We start from the raw sequence: 19,181 nt of genomic DNA, 5'->3' as shown, positions 1-19,181 counted from the left end.
TTTATGTGAAGATGTGTGTTGAAGGTCGTGTGATGCAGCTGTGTTATGTGGTCAGTGTCTGAAGTTCGTCCGCCGTGCAGCTGCGGGGTAAGATAATTTTCTTATACGCTCGCGCGTCCTGGATTGCTGGTGTGTCTGGAGCAGAGAAATGTTATATTAATAGAAGTGGCTTCAGGCGTCATATTGTTGTCAAGTGACGATTGTCCACAGACAATCCTAAATAATTTTAGCATCAGTCGTATTTGATGCTTGGTGCTCGACGTAAGTCCGATAAAAACTTCTCTGTTTGTTTATGTTACTCGCAAGATGGGCAAGCATCGGTAAAAATTGCACAATGCATTCAAAAACACACAATAAACAACATGGGATACATATTTATAAGTAAATTGATCCGATTGTATTCCGTGCGTTGTAGCGTATCTATAGAGACGTACCGCGTAATTTTGACAACAGTTATTTATTCGTAAGGGCCCTTCTATTATTATTACATTTCTCTGGTCTGGAGGTCGCTATGTGTGCAGCTGTGCGATAATGTCATTTTTGTTTTCCTTCAGGTGCAGGGTCACATGCTTAGAGATCATTCGATCTTTACGCTATATTTTATTCCTACGATTGAAAAATTTACGAACTGTATTAGAGGGGTGCAGCGTGATGTCAGATCATATCAATGAATATTTTATAATTTAACTGTATACTTTAAAAAATTATTTATGTGTTGCGTTTAGGGATACATGCCTTCAGTAATCCATGAGTTCACTTACCACTGCGAGAATTCGACGCGGCGTTCTTTAGTTAAGCACTCTGTTCGTGTCGTTCAATAGCTGCGTGTTCTCTTGTAAAACGTTCAGTTATTCGATTGTCGTAATATGATTTAATAAAGTTGATATAATTTACGTTATGACTTATGGCTGTGAACTGTGTGTAATATTTAGACCAAGTTTCAAAAAAGAAGAAGAAGAAGAGACTACGTGTTTTGACATTTAGTGTTGTCATTAATCCTGTTGGGATTTAGCGCTATGCAGTGCAGACTTTGCCTTTTTTCTGCTTCCCCCGAATCTCACGTTTCCATCCATGATAATCTTCATCCACTGGCACAACGCATTTGGAGCTGTTGTCGGCTTCAGGTCGGTAATAGTTACTTTTAACCTGTTGTCACCTTAATACAGTCTCATTATATAGCACCTTTCTTTATATTTGCAGGTTAATAAAGATGACGGGCTGCCGGATAGGATTTGTCTGTCTTGTGCCAAAAATCTGGAATTGTTGAGCAGTTTTCGGAGCGTTTGTCTTCAAAGTGACGAAACGTCGAAACGAAGGTCGAATGAGCATTCAGATATCAAAATAGAAGAAGTTTTTCTGGACGATGTGATATGGGAGGACGAGTTAAATGATGACTCTCCAGCAAACGTTTGTAATTCCCTTGTCAATGAAGAGGTAAATGAATGGGAATCGCACTCGGCATTAAAATGTGAAATTTGTTCAAAAACATTTACTATTAAATTTGAACTAGTGAAACATATGAGATCCCATACTGAAAAAAAGCCACACACATGTGATATCTGTTCAAAATCATTTGCTAAGAAATATTCACTTGTGAGACATTTTATAACTCACACTGGGGTAAAACGGTACAAATGTGACACTTGTTCAAAGTCATTTACTTACAAATCTTCACTTATTCTCCATAAAAACAGTCACATCGGGGAAAAAACACATCAATGTGACATTTGTTTAAAATCATTCACACAAAAATCTTCCCTTACGACACATAAAAGATCGCATACTGGAGAAAAGCCGCACGCATGTGATATTTGTTTCCAATCCTTTGCTCAAAAATGCACCCTTATGAGACATTTGGTAATTCACACTGGGGTAAAACCGTACAAATGTGACGTTTGTTCCAGATCATTTACTCGCAAATCTAAGCTTTTGGCACATAAGAATACTCACACGGGTGAAAAACCATATAAATGTAAAATTTGTTTAAAATCATTTATCGAAAAATGTTCCCTTGCGATACATAATAGATCTCACACTGGTGAAAAGCCATACACGTGTGATGTTTGTTTAAAATCATTTACAGTCAAAATTTGCCTTGTGAGACATTTGTTAACTCACAACAAAGTAAAATGCCACAAATGCGACATTTGCTTCCAACCATTTGCTTACAAATCCGAACTTTTTGCCCATAAGATAACTCATGCCGAGAGCAGTGGCTTTGCTATGAATTTTGGGCCCTCATGCAAAACTTATGCAAGGGTCCCCCCTCCCCCTTTACGTGATCTTTAATAACATACGATTGGAACAATTTACCGATTTAATAGATTATTTCCTACAATTTACCACAAATAATAGATTATTTCCTAAGAAAATTTAAGACAGTGTATGTACCTAATCAAAATTTAGCATTCGATGAAGTTATCATCCCATAGAGAGGAAGACTTGGTTTAAGAATATATCATACATAGCCAGCAGCATAGCTCTTCTGCTTAACTGATTGAAAATAATGAGCTGACCTCGATTGAAAATAATTTTTCTGAGTATGTCTGCAGTGCTGTTGGTCAGACCCGGATATTTGTTACTCCAGGTCGATCGTTTCCTATTAGAGTTTGCCAATTTCTCTGATTTCATTGTTGAAATGGTTCCCGATTAAAATTGGCTAAAATCCTTCCTACCTACTATGTCACCTCTGTTTGAGTATGATTAATGTACAATAAAAATTTATGTACAATTCATAGATGTCTCATTAATTTGCGAGTTTTTCAGTGTCTCGTAATTCAGCGACTTGTATAATAAAAATGCTGCATTGTTTGTAATTGGCCAGGAAGGCGCATTGGGGTTACCTGTAAGGCCTTCCTGGTATATGTATATGTAAAAAATAAATAACTAAAAATAAAATTATCCCTGTAAAATAATATAATTCGTGATTTTAATAATAAAATTTAAAATTTGCGTCTGGGTACATTTATAATTTCAAAATGTATACCAGGCAGAGTCATTACTTTAGAAGACACGATAATGACAGTATTGGAACCATGTTTACATATATAATTTTTATAATAGTGTTAATTTGGCTGATAAGTTTGGGTAAATGTATAAAATGAATAAAATCCTTTGTTTATTTGAATGGCATGTGTTTTATTACATTAAGATTTTTGTGTGAATGATTTTAAACAAATTTGACATCGGTGTGGTTTTTCTCCAGTATGACTGTTTTCGAATGTTGAGTGCGATTCCCATTCATTTTCATCGTCATTGACGGGGGAATTACAAACGTTTGCTGGAGAATCATCATTTGACTCGTCCTCCCATATCACATCGTCCAGAAAAACTTCTTCTATTTTGATATCCAAATGCTTATCTGACCTTCGTTTCGACGTTTCGTCACTTTGAAGACAAACGCTCCGAAAACTGCTCAACAATTCCAGATTAAAATATATATCAAATTTACAAATTTACTTGGGAATGGTCAATAATCACAATACGGCACAAATAGAAAATAAATTAATAGTCGTTCATCAAATCCCACCATCATTTAATTTATTTAGCCCTCATAATTGTAATACATTTTTATATATTTTGTAATATCTCTCAAGTTGTCTGAAAATAACAGAATAAAACAAAAAAATGTGTAAAATTGCCATACGATTGAAAAATAAAAAAAAACAATTGAAATTTCTTTGCATTACAAAATTTATTACATTCTCCCAATAATAAATCATTTTTGAGTTTTATATATGCAATATAAAGTTTATATTGTACAATTACATGTTATTACATTTAATTACGATTAATAAGTATATTTTTTTATTTATACTAAAAAACACAAATACACCAAATAACATAAGTAAAAACTTTTTGCGGTTAGGTATTTATATATGTAGGTATACATGTATTTTATAAGGAAAATTTTCGTTACGACGTAACATACATACATACATATAAGGAAGAAATGGATTACTAGACGCACAGCATCAGCAAGGACATAATAGGGTGTAGCTTTGTGTGAAGTCGCTATTTCAAGTTTAAGACATGAGTAAGTAATATATAATATATGTAGTGATGGCCAAGCCGAGTCAGTATGACATGTAAGGGCAGACTTTTTTTTAATCTATCTGCCTAATCATGACTTAAGACTCATACTAATGAGATGGACTCGGCCCAGCTTTCACCGATGTGTAGAGACACGTATTTTGGGCATTTTGCTATTAATGTTTAATTGATGCTAAAATTCGGAATACATGCTAAATTCGTAAAATATGCGAATAGAAGTTAAAATAACAAACAAAAGTGAAATTTGCATAAAATTAATAGACAATTTAGAAGGGTCTTCCTATCCCTTTGCCCATTTATTATGTGAAGAAATTGAGGGGATAAAACAGAGCTTGCAGTTTACCATAGACGGTGTTTTTCCTGTCGAAACCAAGCAACTGCTTTTATCTACTACTGTAAATAGTAGACAAAAGTGTGGATGGTGAAAGGTATTTTAGTAAATACAATATAATTGCTACCGATCGTTGCACAAATCTCAAAAAATAATCTGTAGAAATATGCTCCATGTTGAGTTTTAATAAATTATAATTGGTATTATATTTTTATATTCATATTTTTTGTCTTTGTATTTTAATATTCATGTTTTTTTCATTGAAATTTTAATTCCAAAACATTTTTGAATTTTTCTATTATTTTTTAATTGTTGTGTTGTCTTTAAATTGTATATATGTATGTATATAAATTTTATTAAAATTCATCAAAATTTTTTATTATTTAAAATTAAACTCTTCATAAAAATAGATGCTGAAATTGAACATTTTTAAGGGTGGTTTCAGACTAGCGTTTTATACGCGCGTATAATCTCGTTTTTTGAAGTGCATGTAGGCGCGTATAGGCGCGTCGTTTTCCATACGCGCAGCTCGTACGAGCGTAGATGCGCTTATAAGCTCGTATTATCCATGTTGATACTAAATCACCACTACCGGTTCGAGCGAAAACGCCGGAATAAGCCCGTGTACGCGCGTCCGGTTTTTTGAAGCGCGAAAAGTAGCGCGCGTGTAAGCGCGTATGCCGAAACGACCGTATACGCGCAGAAAAAAACGCTAGTCTGAAACCGCCCTAATGCCCTAAAACGCTAAAATGCAAAATGAAAATGCTAAAATTGACAAAAATAGATGCCCAAAATACGTGTCTAATAATAATTTAATTTATTCTTATGAAAATGATAAAATGGACTTTCAGTTGACTGATATTAATTGAATACATTCAAAATAGCCATTCGGTAATGCGAGTAGTAAGTAATAGGGACATTAATTGACCATATATAAGTTCTGTGTGGTACAAGCTAAAACTACTAATACGTTGTGCAAGTCTTATCATATACCAGTCATTTCTAATTATTCATTATATACATATGTATATAGACTACTCACATTGCGTATCGCTCAACTGACCGACACGTACAAGTGAATGTGTTTAGTTTATATACAATATATGTATGTAAATCAAGTTAATTTGTTTTTTTTTTATGTTTTACACGTATTAGGTAGGTTGTATGTACTATTTTCAAAATAATGGTTACACATTTAGTTTGGAATACTCGCTAAACATTAATTATTTACACACAGACTTAACCGTCTAAACAAATTACATTTTATTACAAGTTATTATAAGATTTGATGATTGAAAATAGTTTTTTTTGTCTTATAAAAGTCATCCAAAATATATTGATGAATAGATTTATATATATACTATACAGGTTTAATATAGTACAGATAAAAGCATACACATTATCATTTTATTTTAATATATTTTTTTTTTTTTGGTTTGTCAACAATTCAAACTACACACATACTTTTTTCTAATTACATACATTTATGTATTTGAATAATTTTTATATATTTTTTTTAGATCTTCTTTCATGATTAGTTATACTTGTGTATATTTTTCCAAAAACAAAAACATGAAAATAGTATGCCGTGTTAGTACAAAAATTAAGTGAAAGTTTATTTAACTTTGGAAAATTTTGATGATGTATAAAATATATATATATAATTTCAGTGAGAAATATTTGAAAACTTGTGTGTAAATTGAAAAAAAGTCGATGTTTTTTAGGCCAGTTCGAAATGATCGACGGATATAAATAGATACATTTTATTTTATACACGATTGTAATCGTTTTTTATCCATTTTTAATTTATTTTTATAAATACACTGTTTCATTTTTCAGACGCATCGTCTGAATAATATAAAATTTGTTGCAATTTGTCGCAATTTGGCAAAATTACAATATTTCAACTCAGACGTACCCGTATAGTAAATTTCATCATACTTCTGTAAGTACTCGGATAAATCCGGGCCAAACTAAAGTAAACAAAAACATACATAATAAATACATACACAGTTATAAATTCATTTCAAAGTAAAATGCAAAATTTTTTAATATACATAATATATTACACTTTGTAAAATATAATATATTTATATTAAAAAATCACATTTCTCATCGTCGAAGGCTTTTTTTTTCATATCTTATAATTCCACACAAATACATACACATTTACAATTTTTAATACAATTCATATTGATGCGTCTCTGATCAAAAGCTCTTCGGCAATTTGATAGGGAACACTTTCAATATATGTAATATGTACACATAATAAGTGTACATTTACTATACACACGTCGATGCACTCTACAAAATGAACACTTTTAAATCAATTTGGCTACAAGGTAAATAGAATACCCATAAAAGAGAACCAATCGATTAAAATTAACTAGACCATTTTTTAAATACATAATATAATAATTAAAGAGGTCCAATACTGGAATGGAAAACTGCAATTGTTCAAAATTTTATTAAATATAATTTTTCCTTTTTTAGAATATACGTATGTAGATTATATCACATTCTTCGTATCACTTCCCTGCTTTTGATTCAATTCACAGTACATCAAGTTTCGAAGTAGCGAGTCAAATACTGCACATTATATTGTTTTTGGTTTAATATAAAGGGCATTGACTTTTAATTATTTCATTGGAAGTACTCTAGAAAGATTATATGTAAGTTATAATTTAACAAAACATGAAATAAATTTATAAAAAGGTGTTAATTTGAACTGATTACATTTGTATCATATATAAAATGTGAATTAAACTTTGTCAAATGAGCCTCTTTAATTTTTTTTGAAATAATATAAAATTGCAAAATATTATACATACATATATATGTAGAAGGTATAGTATATAAAGCAACATACATACATACATACAAACAGACATTTGTAAATAACTCAAACAATGAAAGCGTTTGCGAATGTATGAAGCTTACAGTCAGTCCCTGCACGATAGTTTGGTGCCTATTTGTAGACTTACATGTAATCGGGGTCACCAAATATGGGAGTGAAAGGAATGAAATGAAATGAAATGGCTGGAAGAAAGTAGTAGCCAACAACATGGTCGAATTGGTCCCAACTCACAGGATGGCGACCTAAACTCGACCGTGTCGTAGGATACTACTCCTCCCTTAGTGATAACGATACAAAAAAAAAACATTGTACTCGGTTGATATTGAATTTCTACTTGATTCGTGTGTAGACTATATATGTATACATATGTAAATGCATGCAGGTTGTAATCTTTCATTGCTAAACAGCGAGTATTATAATGCAAGTTGCAATTTCATTGGAACATTTTGCTAGTGAGAGCTTGATTTTTTTTAGTTGGGACGTATTTTTAGTATGTTTTTATCTCAAGGTGGCGTATTTGAATCATGATTTGTACTGATAAAAGGCGTGTTTCCGCCCCTTGAAATATGCTTTCGTGAGATAAAAACTGCAATAAATAATATTATACATTAGTTTTATATACACATATACATACGTCCCTAACTAAGAAAAAACGAGCATTAAATTCAAAGCAGTGATGTATTGAGTATGTTTTGAAAGACAGGTACTGCAAAAATGTACCCAATTTGTCTTTTGAAAGGTTATAGCATATATGACGCAAGCTCATGCATGAAATGACTCAACTAAGGAGTCAACATTCAGCAGCAAACTGGTCAAACGCAATTATTACCCAGTAGACAATCAATGTCCTGGGTACCAAATTATCGTTCAGGGACTATAATGATAGTTCTCAAAATCCTAGCAGTTGCGTTTTATATAATTTGACAAGCTGGAGCTATTCCATGACCGAAAGCTTCAGACACGAACATGGGAGTACCAGCACCCAAACCACCATCACCACCAGTATCACCATCTGCATCACCACACCTCAAATATCCACCCTGACAGTCCACGCATCGACACTGATCTGACATGCTGCATTGGAGACCCAGCTCCTTAGCCAAAGCTGCGTACATCACTTTTGACGTCTTGTTGGCAACAACCTGAAACGGACAATATCACAGTTAAAAAGATCGATAAGTTTCACAGTAGTAATGAAAAAGCTCAAAAGGACCTCAATAATAGCCTTCTGCCTGACGGGAGTTTTCTTTTTATTGCGGTTGTAGTCGTTATTTGGTTTAGTCGCTTCTTCTTCATAGTTGTCGATGCTCTCATACATATACGTGTCCTGGTCATCAGAATCCCGATCTCCCATCTGAGATACGGCCAGGGTTTTGACACTATCATTGTCCAGTTGGCGAGAGCTGGCATCATAAGAAGTCGAAGGTTCCTGATAGTCTTGCCATAAGGATATTTCGCTGGGTGCTGCGTTGGACAGCAGATCTGCCTCGCTTCCGTCCACTTCCTTCTCCTGATCGTCCAATGTTAATTTTGAGCAGTTCTCGTCGAATTTGCTTTCATTTCCGTTCGAGTATGAGGAATCGTCCGTGGAGATAGTGTTGGCTCTTCTAACGAAGCTTGACCTGGTCGGTGTTGATTGTTCAGGGTTCGAGTTTTGGCTGATTGAATCGAAGCTGGATCGCTTTGAAGAGTGCAGTCGAGATTTCACCGGAGTTTGGTCGTAGTTAGTTAATGCGGTTAGGCGTGTCTGAAATTACATATAAGATGTTTTTAAGTATGTACCTACTCAATTTATAACCTCAATAGAATCAATCATTGAAATTGTTTGAAAAACTTCAAAGGAATCAGTCAGTAAAATTATGGATATGAGCAGGAAATCAAAAAAACGATAGAAGGTATTTTTTATAATATAATCTACGGTCATCTTGTGAAGAGTTTGGTTTTCTCTGTCTGTTTATTTCAATGGTTAACTTAATTAAGTTGTATGTCAATAATTTAGATATACTGGAGATAGTGCTGGTTTAAGGGGGGGGCTGGGTCAGGCTGTGCCCGAGGGCGCCGAGTATGTTAGGGCGCCGCACGATGCACCGTAGGCGCTTTAAAATTTGAAATTAGAGTGCCAAAGGCCTTAATTTTTTTTAGATTAGTGTCAAAGGCGCCTCTACTTTCTAAGATCAAACATTTGTACTCGGCACATTTTATTAATTGGGTGACGACACATTCCCTTTTGAATTATAATTCTCTTATGCTTATCAAAAAAATTAGTTTAACATTTCAACGACGCTGCGAAACCTTCTATAACATCGCAAACTTTTTTCAATATTCTTCAAAGATTGTTTCAGTATTTTTCAAAGACTATTGTCGGCTTCAATATATCGCTGGAAGATTCTAACTGATCACGTGCAATTATAATAATTCCTTATCATCTGACACACGATGGAAAGCGAAAATAGCAAGTATCAAAGCAGTTCGATATCAAATTGTTGACGTTCATGATGCTTTAATTAATTTATCTGATACTGAAAAGATCCAGGTGTAGCTCACGAAGCAACCTCATTAGCGGTACAATTACAATATTTCAGCTTTCTAATTTCAATATTAATTTGGTACGATGTTCTTTTTCAAATAAACGTTTATTTTTAAATATGCAAAATTTGCTGACATTGCGTGAAACTGTACCAAGTGGTGAACGTAGGTTTTCGAAACTTAAATTGAATAAAACTTATCTCCAGTCTCCAATGTCACAAAATAGACTTTCCAATTTTGAAACTCTATCTACTGAAAATTATATCGCTGAAAATCTTGATTTTTCAGCTTTAATTAAAGATTTTGTTGAAAGAAAGACTCGGAAAGTTCACTTCTGAAATATTATTTTCTTTATTTATTTTTAAATCCACCTGAGGTTGGGAAACCTTGTTAACCACTTTGCTACCGGTTCCAAGCCTGGAAAAAGGAGGATGGTAACCAATTTTTTATAAAAAAATTCTAGGGGCGCTTGGAAAAAAATGCCCGAGGTTGCCATAGGGTATAAGGCCGGCACTGACTGGAGATAAACTAATGTTTTATTTTTATTGTTGGGGAATTGTTTGAATACGTCGGAAAAATTTGAAATGATATTATTTATGTTTTGTGTCGCGGAGGGAACAAGAGGAAGCGGCGTAGCAGATCAGGAAAGCTAAGTCTTAGGCCTAGTTCATAGTCTCGACAATGTCAGTGCGACGTCGCGACGACAATGTCCCCCGCGCCTTCGCCCCCGCGCCTTCGCCCCGGCGCCTTCGCCCCGGCGCCTTCGCCCCCGCGCCTTCGCCCCCGCGCCTTCGCCCCCGCGCCTTCGCCCCCGCGCCTTCGCCCCCGCGCCTTCGCCCCCGCGCCTTCGCCCCCGCGCCTTCGCCCCCGCGCCTTCGCCCCCGCGCCTTCGCCCCCGCGCCTTCGCCCCCGCGCCTTCGCCCCCGCGCCTTCGCCCCCGCGCTTTCGCCCCCGCGCCTTCGCCACCGCGCCTTCACTCCCGGAACCTTCGCCCCCGGGGACTTCGAATCCTTTGAATCGAAAAAAATCGAATCGGCGCCTATGAATCGAAAAAAAAAATCGAGTGTGTCATCTACGAACCAATGAACGAAGGTTACATACATACATACATACATATGTATATGCAAAGTCTCATTCGAAATTATATATTAGATATACATAGCCAGCAGCATAGGTCCATCGTTAAGCTTCTGCTTAGCGTCGACAGGCGCCGGGGTTCGATCCCTGGGCCCGGGCCTCGAAAGAAAATAAATTTTTCAGAGTATGCTGTTGGTCAGACCTGGATTTGTGACTCCAGGTTGATCGTTTCCTATCAGAGTTTGCCAATTTTCTCTGATTTCATTGTTGAAACGGTTCCCGGGAAAAAAAATTGGCTAAAAATCCTTCCTACCTACTATGTCACCACTATTTGAAGTATGATTGATGTACAATAAAATTTATGAACAATTCTAGATGTCTCGTAATTCAACGACTTGTAATAAAAATGCTGCATTTGTAATTGTAATTGTAATTTGTAATTGGCCAGGAAGGCGCATTGGGATTTACATGTAAGGCCTTCCTGGTATATATGTAAAAATAAAAATAAAATAAAATATGTATATTAGATAATAATCAAGTAAAATGAAAAATATTCGATTTTTCGAGTATCCAAAAAAGGCTGACTACATACATATATTCGACTATCGAATATTCGAATATTCGATTGGAATCTGGAATATTCGATTGGAATTCGGATTTGTTTGATTTATCAAAGTGAATTGATTACCTCTTCTATTACATGTTGGTATGATGGCGGTGGACTGCTAGGAATCCCATGGGTGGTTGCAGCTGGATTCAGGTAAGCGTTGTTGTCTGAAAAATAAAATCGATATTCTTATACTTCATCATTTTCGGTGCTACTGAAAATTTTGCACCTCATTGCTTTCGTGTATAAAAATCGATTTATTTTACCGATATTTTCGGTGGAAGCGCCACTTCCGCTGAGCAAATTTTCAGCTGAAGATGTTGGCGGCTCCTGGGACTTCTCCCGCGACATCCTGAAGCGGTGGTGCAACTTAAACGGTGCCACGGCGAATGAGTTTATTTTTCTCGGCTGAAATGTACATATTCGTATGTTTATTAGTGCGGAAAATAAATCGAACTGACACACAAAGGAGTTTACAGTCATAGAGCGACGAAGCGACGAATTAAGTTTAATAGCATAGGACAAAACAAAAAGGAAGATATCTACTTTCTATACACCATATTTAATCGAAAAATAGTTCGTGAACCCTGAAACTACCACATAAATATTGATAAGCTTCACAAAAGTTCACAAATAAAACCAATGACATGAAAAAAAGGCTCACGTCAGCAGAATTCATAATGAGCTGAGACTCACTTTTGCTCGGTCATTAATTATGCTGCAGCAAGCTATGTACAAATATACTCCATTTTCCATTACAGTATGACTAAGAGTCTGAAAAAATCAAATGTTATTTAAAAGCATAAATTTGCTATCTTTTCTACGAACATGCAATGCCAAGGTGAGCAGAATTTGATGAATTCATTACTTAAATACTAACAAAAATTGCATACCATTTTGAAAATACCCACATGATTTGTATCAATCTGCCAATTAACCTTGTATGCGTATAATGGCAATCTCGTTCGCTAATATATATATATATGTACATATATGTTCGTGACAAATTTGGGTTTATTATAGACCAGCCAAATTATAGACTTTATCTTTTTATTCTTAAAAGCTGTTGTGTTGAAAATAAAATATATTCTTATAATAAATCAGAGGCTATCAACATTTTCACGCAAATATTTCTAGTTAGATGAGAATTTGCATCTCTTCAATATGTTTTCCATTAAAGATTTTTTTTATAAGGTAGTGAAATTTTATAATTTCACAAAGAAATAAGTTAAAAATAGTATAAGCATATTAAAAAAACGACTTAATTTTGTATTTAAAATGACTTATATTGAATATATTGAAAAGTTTCTAACTTGAAGATATCTGGTCACCTTTTTATGTGGTAAATATGACAAGCCATAATTCAACTGTTAGTAGTAAGCTCACATCACTTTAGAAACTATACCTACTGGCCATGCTTTATTACTGATTAATGAAGAAAAAAGGCAATTGAAAAATATCAATATCTAATCACCAATATGAAGTCCGGTTACGTCGTGTATGGAAAATCAACAACACGACAAAATTTTCACTCGATATGAGTGCAGCTTTTCACGTCAACACTGAATTTCACCACTCCGTAAATACAGCGTAATTAGTACAATTGTACTGAGCACAGGCAGGAAGGAGTAGCGAATAACTGAAGTGAACTGAGTAAATACTGGTATCGATTTACCTGGTGGAAAATGTTGCGAAGGTCGTCGAGTTTTCAGTTCAATATGGCAGGGTGTGTTTCGCGTCCAGCTCGTGGGTGTGGCGCGTGGTTGATTTTTCGTCGGAAAAGCGTGTACGAGTGTAGAGTGTGATGATGCTGCTTGAAAACGGGTGTCGAATCAATTGAAAAACGCTGATTTTCCGCGAATATTGTTTGCGTTTGACAGGTTCCACCATTTGCGATTTACCTTCATTTTCCAAGGCTACGTCACCGTGGGGTGGTATTTGGTCGTAGCGGCGCGGATCGCGGCCATGCGCCGAGTAAATATGACCATCCCCGTTTTGTTGTTAAATCATATTATGTAAATGTTTTTGAATTTAACTATGCTTGTAATATATATATACATATATGAAGTTTAATTTTACACATTGTATAGAAATATAAAGTAATGTTTGTTTTTAAGAAAAATCGATACGAATGAAATATTTTTTTACTTTATCTATGTATGTACGTAGTAACAATAGATGAAGTTTTGTGATCATGCGAAAATTTGAACTCGAGATTTTGACTGATTCGAACTCAGAATCGATTACTGATCACGTTTTCATGATCTAGAAAAAATTTGTGTGTGTCTGTGTATTTTGGGGATTTTTTGAACACCGTTAGTCCTATCGAACTGAAACTTAGTATCAGTTACTGAAATTCTTATCGACATGACGTAAATTTTTTTCAAATTTTTAAGTTGACTGGAAATGGTACCTCCCCTTATAGGTGTCCTCTTTTTTTTAAGTTTTTGAATTCAATTACCTCCCAAGCCACTAACCGAATCGGACTGAATTTTTTTACATGTAATATAAATAATAATCTTTATAATTTTCTATATTTTAAATATTTTTATCTGAACCGGAAGTAGTACTTTTACTCTAGAGAATCGAGGTTTTTTATGTTTTTCTCAGAAACCTTTTGATTTATTGAACTGAAATTTCATATCTAGTTTTATTAAGTATTTAATTTTGCTACAATATTTGCCAGGTTATAGTATACTAGTTGTTTTACGCGGCTTCGCTCAGTGTTTGTTATATAAACAGCTTAAACATGGCGAAGCTAATAGTAAATATTCATTTGTTTTTTTATTAAATTTATTTAAATCGAAAAAAAAAAATCGACTCGTCGTTTTTTTGACTTGCTTGCGAAGTTCCCAACCAATGTTTCTTACATACAAAGTATCTTTCTAAATTATTATAGTATATTTAGGGAACATCTTTCTTCGGTGAATTTACCATCACCTTATTTTTAATTATTGGATATTTGTGACTTCAAGTCGATCGTTTCTTATCAGAGTTTGCCAATTTATCTGATTTGATTGCTGAAACGGTTCCTCCATCAAATTGGCAAAAATCATCCTACCTAAATGTAAAAATTTATGTACAAGTTAAATCCATAGATGTATCTATGGATTAATTAATTGTTAATTTCGAATTCTTCAGCCTCTTGAAATACTGCGATTTATGTAAAAAAAAAATGCTGTAATGTTTGTAATTAATTGTCTAGGAAAGCTTATTGGGGTCTACCTGTTAGGCCTTCCTGGTATACATATATCTATGTAAAATAAAAATATATATTACATACATACGTAGTATTGGGCTTTTGAGATATTGTCATACTGTTCTATTCCTTCTTCATTTTACCACGATTAATTATTGAATAATAGTTAGTTATGAGATAATGATTAAAATTGATAATTCTGTATTATTTTATTGGTTTAAAAGTAATTTTAAAAGGAAGGAATGAATGGGGGGGGGGGGGAAGTAGTTTTTAAACATTAAGTAGATAGAAATTATATAGCCTGTAGATATATTTTGTATTATATGTATTTTGTTAATGAAAACTTGTATACGAATAGTTGGCCATGCAATAGATTGATGTCTTAGTCAATATCAAAATGTAAATATGTAGATTTTTTGCTATAAGTACTTATAATTATAGGTATAACATGGTTAAAATTGATCGTCATAGGAGTAAATGAACTATGCTGATAAATAATTATAATGGTTCTGTGATTATTCCGCACAAAATCAATTCTCAACTCCTTACAAACGTCTACGACATTACTTAATGGCATGCAAAAAATAAAATTCGTATATTTCTTACACATAAGAAAAGTTTTCGATTACTTTTATAATCAAGATAACAGTGCGATTATGAGAAAAACGATAATTGAAAAGACGACGACGAATTTGAATTCTTATTAATTAATCAAAACTTCAATAGGTGACTATTAGGTGTTTATTTCGTTTAAAATAGTAAAAAATTGAAACAAAAATATATTATACGTAATTTTTGTCTATATAAATCGGTTCGCCAGAAGCATAGGACATTGTTTAAGACAACAAATTAAATTGGTAGTATATTAATTGATTTCGGTTAGTTTATAGATCAGTTTTCGGCCAGAATCTTCTTAATAGAATAGTCAGTACATATTATATTATTAAATTTCAGTGTAAATAACGAATGGATAGTATAAAAATCTGACCTACATTCGCCAGAACAAATAACAATGCCTGTTGAATGGAATTGTCTATCAAGATTGTGTTTATACCAACCAAAAAGTAATACTGGCCATTTATCAAAACAAAACTTACCATATATATTTTTTTCAATTTAAATAAATTTAATAAAAAAACAAATGAATACTTACTATTAGATTCGCCATGTTTTAGCTGTTTATTTTGCAAATACTAAGCGAAGCCGGGTAAAACAACTAGTTCATAATATTTATAATATTTAATCGGGCACAACACAAGTATTCAATTACTGATAGATAAAAATACTTACCAGTAAAATACAAGCCATTGTTTCAAGCCGATGAAACTGTTTAATTTACGTTTCGTTAATACGACGCACATACTTTTTAAGGTATTAAGATTGTTTATAATCGTCAATAGCTCGCAATGATTGTACAGAAAGCTATTTTCTGGTAAAAAGCGTAAAAACATATTTTTGACCAGGTTTTCAGGCCAAATACCACTCATTTCCACGCGACATAAGTTTTCCACGCGTGGGAATCGTGGGAAATCCAATATTCGAATTTTTCGCCCTCGCCTACTGTGCATACATTTGTATACATATGTATGCACAGTAGAATACACTAAATGGTTAGCATATAATGATTAGAACAGAGTGGTCACGGGTTCAAATCCCACTCGTTTCTGCTGGCCAGACCTTGGTTTGTGACTCCAGATCTATCGTTTCCTATCAGAGTTTGCCAATTATCTGATTTTCATTGAAACGGTTCCAACAAATTGGCAACCTTACCCATTTTCTCGCAAAATATCAAGTTTCCAGCAGCTTAGAATTTCGCTGAATTGTATAAAATATTGCAAATTTACAAATTTGACCAAAAATGTCTCTGTGGATGTTAATTGATATGTATTAACTGAATTTTGCTGAATTGTTTAAATTGCTGCAAATTTACAAATTTGACCATACATAGATGTTTCTGTGAATATTGATTGATATGGATTTATGTACTTTGTATAATAGTAATACTATTTGTATCAAAATGAACAATGTTTCTGTCCAGGAAGGCGCATTGGATATGGATGTTAGGCCTTCCTGATATAAATTAAAGATAAAATAAATATGTACATATATGGGGGTTATGTACAAATGCCAGAAGCAAAGCTCGGTCGTTAAGTTTCTACTTAGCGTCGAGAGGCGCCGGGTTCGATCGAATGAAAATAATTTTTCTGAGTATATCTGTAGTGCTGCTGGTCAGATCTGGATATTTGTGCTCCAGGTCGATCGTTTCCTATCAGAGTTTGTCAATTTTCTCTGAATTCATTGTTGAAACGGTTCCCGGTAAAATTGGCTAAATATCCTTCCTAGCTACTATGTCACCACTATTTGAGATTGATTAATGTACAATAAAATGTATGTATAATTCATAGATGTCTCGTTAATTTGCGAGTTTTCAGTGTCTCGTTATACAGCGACTTGTGTAATAAAAATGCTGCATTGTTTGTAATTGGCCAGGAAGGCGCATTGGGGTTACCTGTAAGGCCTTCCTGGTATATGTATATGTAAAAAATAAATAACTAAAAATAAAATCATCCCTGTAAAATAATATAATTTGCGATTTTAATAATAAAATTTAAAATTTGAGTCTGGTTACATTTACATATAATTTCAAAATGTATACCAGGCAGAGTCATAACATTAGCAGATTCGATAATGACAGTATTGGAACCATATTTAAGTGGTACCATGTTTACATACATATATGTATAATAATAAAAAAATGTATACTAATAATAATAAAAACTTGTATAATAATAAAAAACTTGTATAATAATAAAGACTTGTATAATAATAAAAAAAAAGCTGCGATGTTTGTAATTGACCAGGAAGGCGCATTGGGGTTTACCTGTACGGCCTTCCTGGTATATAATGTAATAAAATAAATAAATATAATTAAAAATCCGAAAATAAAATATCTTTCTTATTTATTTTTACGATTACTATATTATGTGAAACAAATAAGACGCATAAATCGATTTAATAAATTGATGATCAATAGTGAAATGGGTTTACTAATTTACCCAAAGAGTTTTTCAGTGTCTCGTAATTCAGCGACTTGTATAATAATAAAAAAAATTCGGGTGTGACCAACCCATGACTTTATCTATGTATTTGAGGAATATAAGAAGGTTGCAAAACAAAATTCGATATTGAACTAACAACTATGTATGATAGCGATACAAATTGAGCGCAAATGTATGGTGACTTGCACAAGACAAAAGTTCTACTTCCGGTTGTCAGATGTTGTTCAAATTTTTTTTATTATTTAAAATCAGTATAAATATTATACACATTAAATATCAAGAGGATAAATATAATTTAAAAGGTCAAAATAAAATGATGAAATATTGTTTTAAAAAAAAATACTACTTCCGGTTTACGAATTCTGACCAAAACGTTAGCAGCTCTAAGTTAGTACATAAAGAATACAAATATATTTTTTCAGCTTAATACGTCCAGGGGCGTGGACAGGATCCAGGCGACAACATTTTTGACCTTTCTAAGAGGAGAAAATCCCACTTCCGGTTTATTAAACATAGTGATTTTTTTTTATTTTCATCACATTAATAAAATAATTATACTTGATTTTTTTCGTGAAGATCACACGTGTATAAGGGGTCGAAAAAAATAGTGGAAGAAAAATCGAACGAGAGTAAACTGCCACTTCCGGTTGAGGGATGCTTACTAAATTTTATAAATAATTTGGTATTACGCTTAAACTTCTAGATATGAAATTTCAGTTCAATAAACCAAAAGGTTTCCGAGTTCGAATTTTCGCATGATCACAAAACTTCATCTATTGTTACTACGTACATAGATAAAGTAAAAATGCTGCAATGTTTGTAATTGGCCAGGAAGGCGCATTGGGGTTACCTGTAAGGTCTTCCTGGTATACATATATGTAAAAAATAAATAAAATAAAAATAAAATGTTTATTTGTTATTGCAGAATTAAATAAAGGTTTTGAGGTATATATGAGATTTACGAAGTTTGTACCTATTTTAATTACATATAGTCGCATATATGTGTGTAGAATGTCTAAGTTGAAAACAAATGAATTAATATAAAATTTGTTAAAATAAATGAACTCTTTATCAAAGTATATATTATGTATGGGCTTTCAGATGTTAGTAGATTGTTTGGTGAAGATGTATGGATGATTTTCCACGTAAAAGGTTCCAGCCCCCTGCTACGATCGCTCACTACAGCCTCCCAACACTTTGAAAAGCTAGGTTTGGCGCATGCGCCGAAACGTTCCTAGGTAACGCCCCCTAACCTCTCACGTCGGAGGCCACAGGATCGCCGTCAAGTCACGACAGATCAATTTCGCTAATCCACAGGATGCGCCTGATTTCCTAAGGATTCGGATCCTTCTCGACATCCGCCGGAAGCTCGCACACACACACACACACACACACACACACACACACGTACACACAAACTAAAACGTACGCACTACGATTTTTACGAGACCACGTACGCACCCTCCCCCCTC

At 33.8% G+C, this 19,181-nt stretch overlaps 2 protein-coding genes across 2 annotated transcripts; one reads left to right on the top strand and one right to left on the bottom strand.

The window, feature by feature from the left end:
- The first annotated feature begins 935 nt into the window (after positions 1-935).
- On the top strand, positions 936-3,645 carry LOC143912513 (uncharacterized). Its single transcript, XM_077431795.1, has 2 exons — positions 936-1,124; positions 1,201-3,645. Exons 1-2 carry the CDS (start codon positions 1,017-1,019, stop codon positions 2,287-2,289), a joined length of 1,197 nt encoding a protein of 398 aa, XP_077287921.1. The 5' UTR covers positions 936-1,016; the 3' UTR covers positions 2,290-3,645.
- Positions 3,646-6,875: 3,230 nt separating this feature from the next.
- LOC143912563 (uncharacterized) lies at positions 6,876-17,373 on the bottom strand. The gene is made up of 8 exons (XM_077431852.1): positions 17,307-17,373; positions 13,053-13,261; positions 12,765-12,818; positions 12,148-12,225; positions 11,718-11,859; positions 11,533-11,618; positions 8,455-8,988; positions 6,876-8,383 (listed from the first exon to the last, which is right to left on the bottom strand). Exons 1-8 carry the CDS (start codon positions 17,371-17,373, stop codon positions 8,153-8,155), a joined length of 1,401 nt encoding a protein of 466 aa, XP_077287978.1. The 3' UTR covers positions 6,876-8,152.
- Positions 17,374-19,181: the final 1,808 nt, after the last annotated feature.

This window comes from Arctopsyche grandis, chromosome 6 (genome assembly GCF_051622035.1).
Source record: "Arctopsyche grandis isolate Sample6627 chromosome 6, ASM5162203v2, whole genome shotgun sequence".
Classification (NCBI taxonomy): domain Eukaryota; kingdom Metazoa; phylum Arthropoda; class Insecta; order Trichoptera; family Hydropsychidae; genus Arctopsyche; species Arctopsyche grandis.
This window is presented reverse-complemented; position numbering and strand designations above follow the sequence as displayed.

Excerpts from the sequence above, each read along its gene's own strand:
- LOC143912513 (XM_077431795.1), top strand. The coding sequence starts at position 1,017 with ATGCAGTGCAGACTTTGCCTTTTTTCTGCTTCCCCCGAATCTCACGTT. Across the intron at positions 1,125-1,200 it reads GGAGCTGTTGTCGGCTTCAG|GTTAATAAAGATGACGGGCT; the intron begins GTCGGTAATAGT and ends TTATATTTGCAG.
- LOC143912563 (XM_077431852.1), bottom strand. The coding sequence starts at position 17,373 with ATGGTACCACTTAAATATGGTTCCAATACTGTCATTATCGAATCTGCT. Across the intron at positions 11,619-11,717 it reads CGCTTCCACCGAAAATATCG|ACAACAACGCTTACCTGAAT; the intron begins GTAAAATAAATC and ends TTTATTTTTCAG. Across the intron at positions 8,384-8,454 it reads GGCAGAAGGCTATTATTGAG|GTTGTTGCCAACAAGACGTC; the intron begins GTCCTTTTGAGC and ends TGTCCGTTTCAG.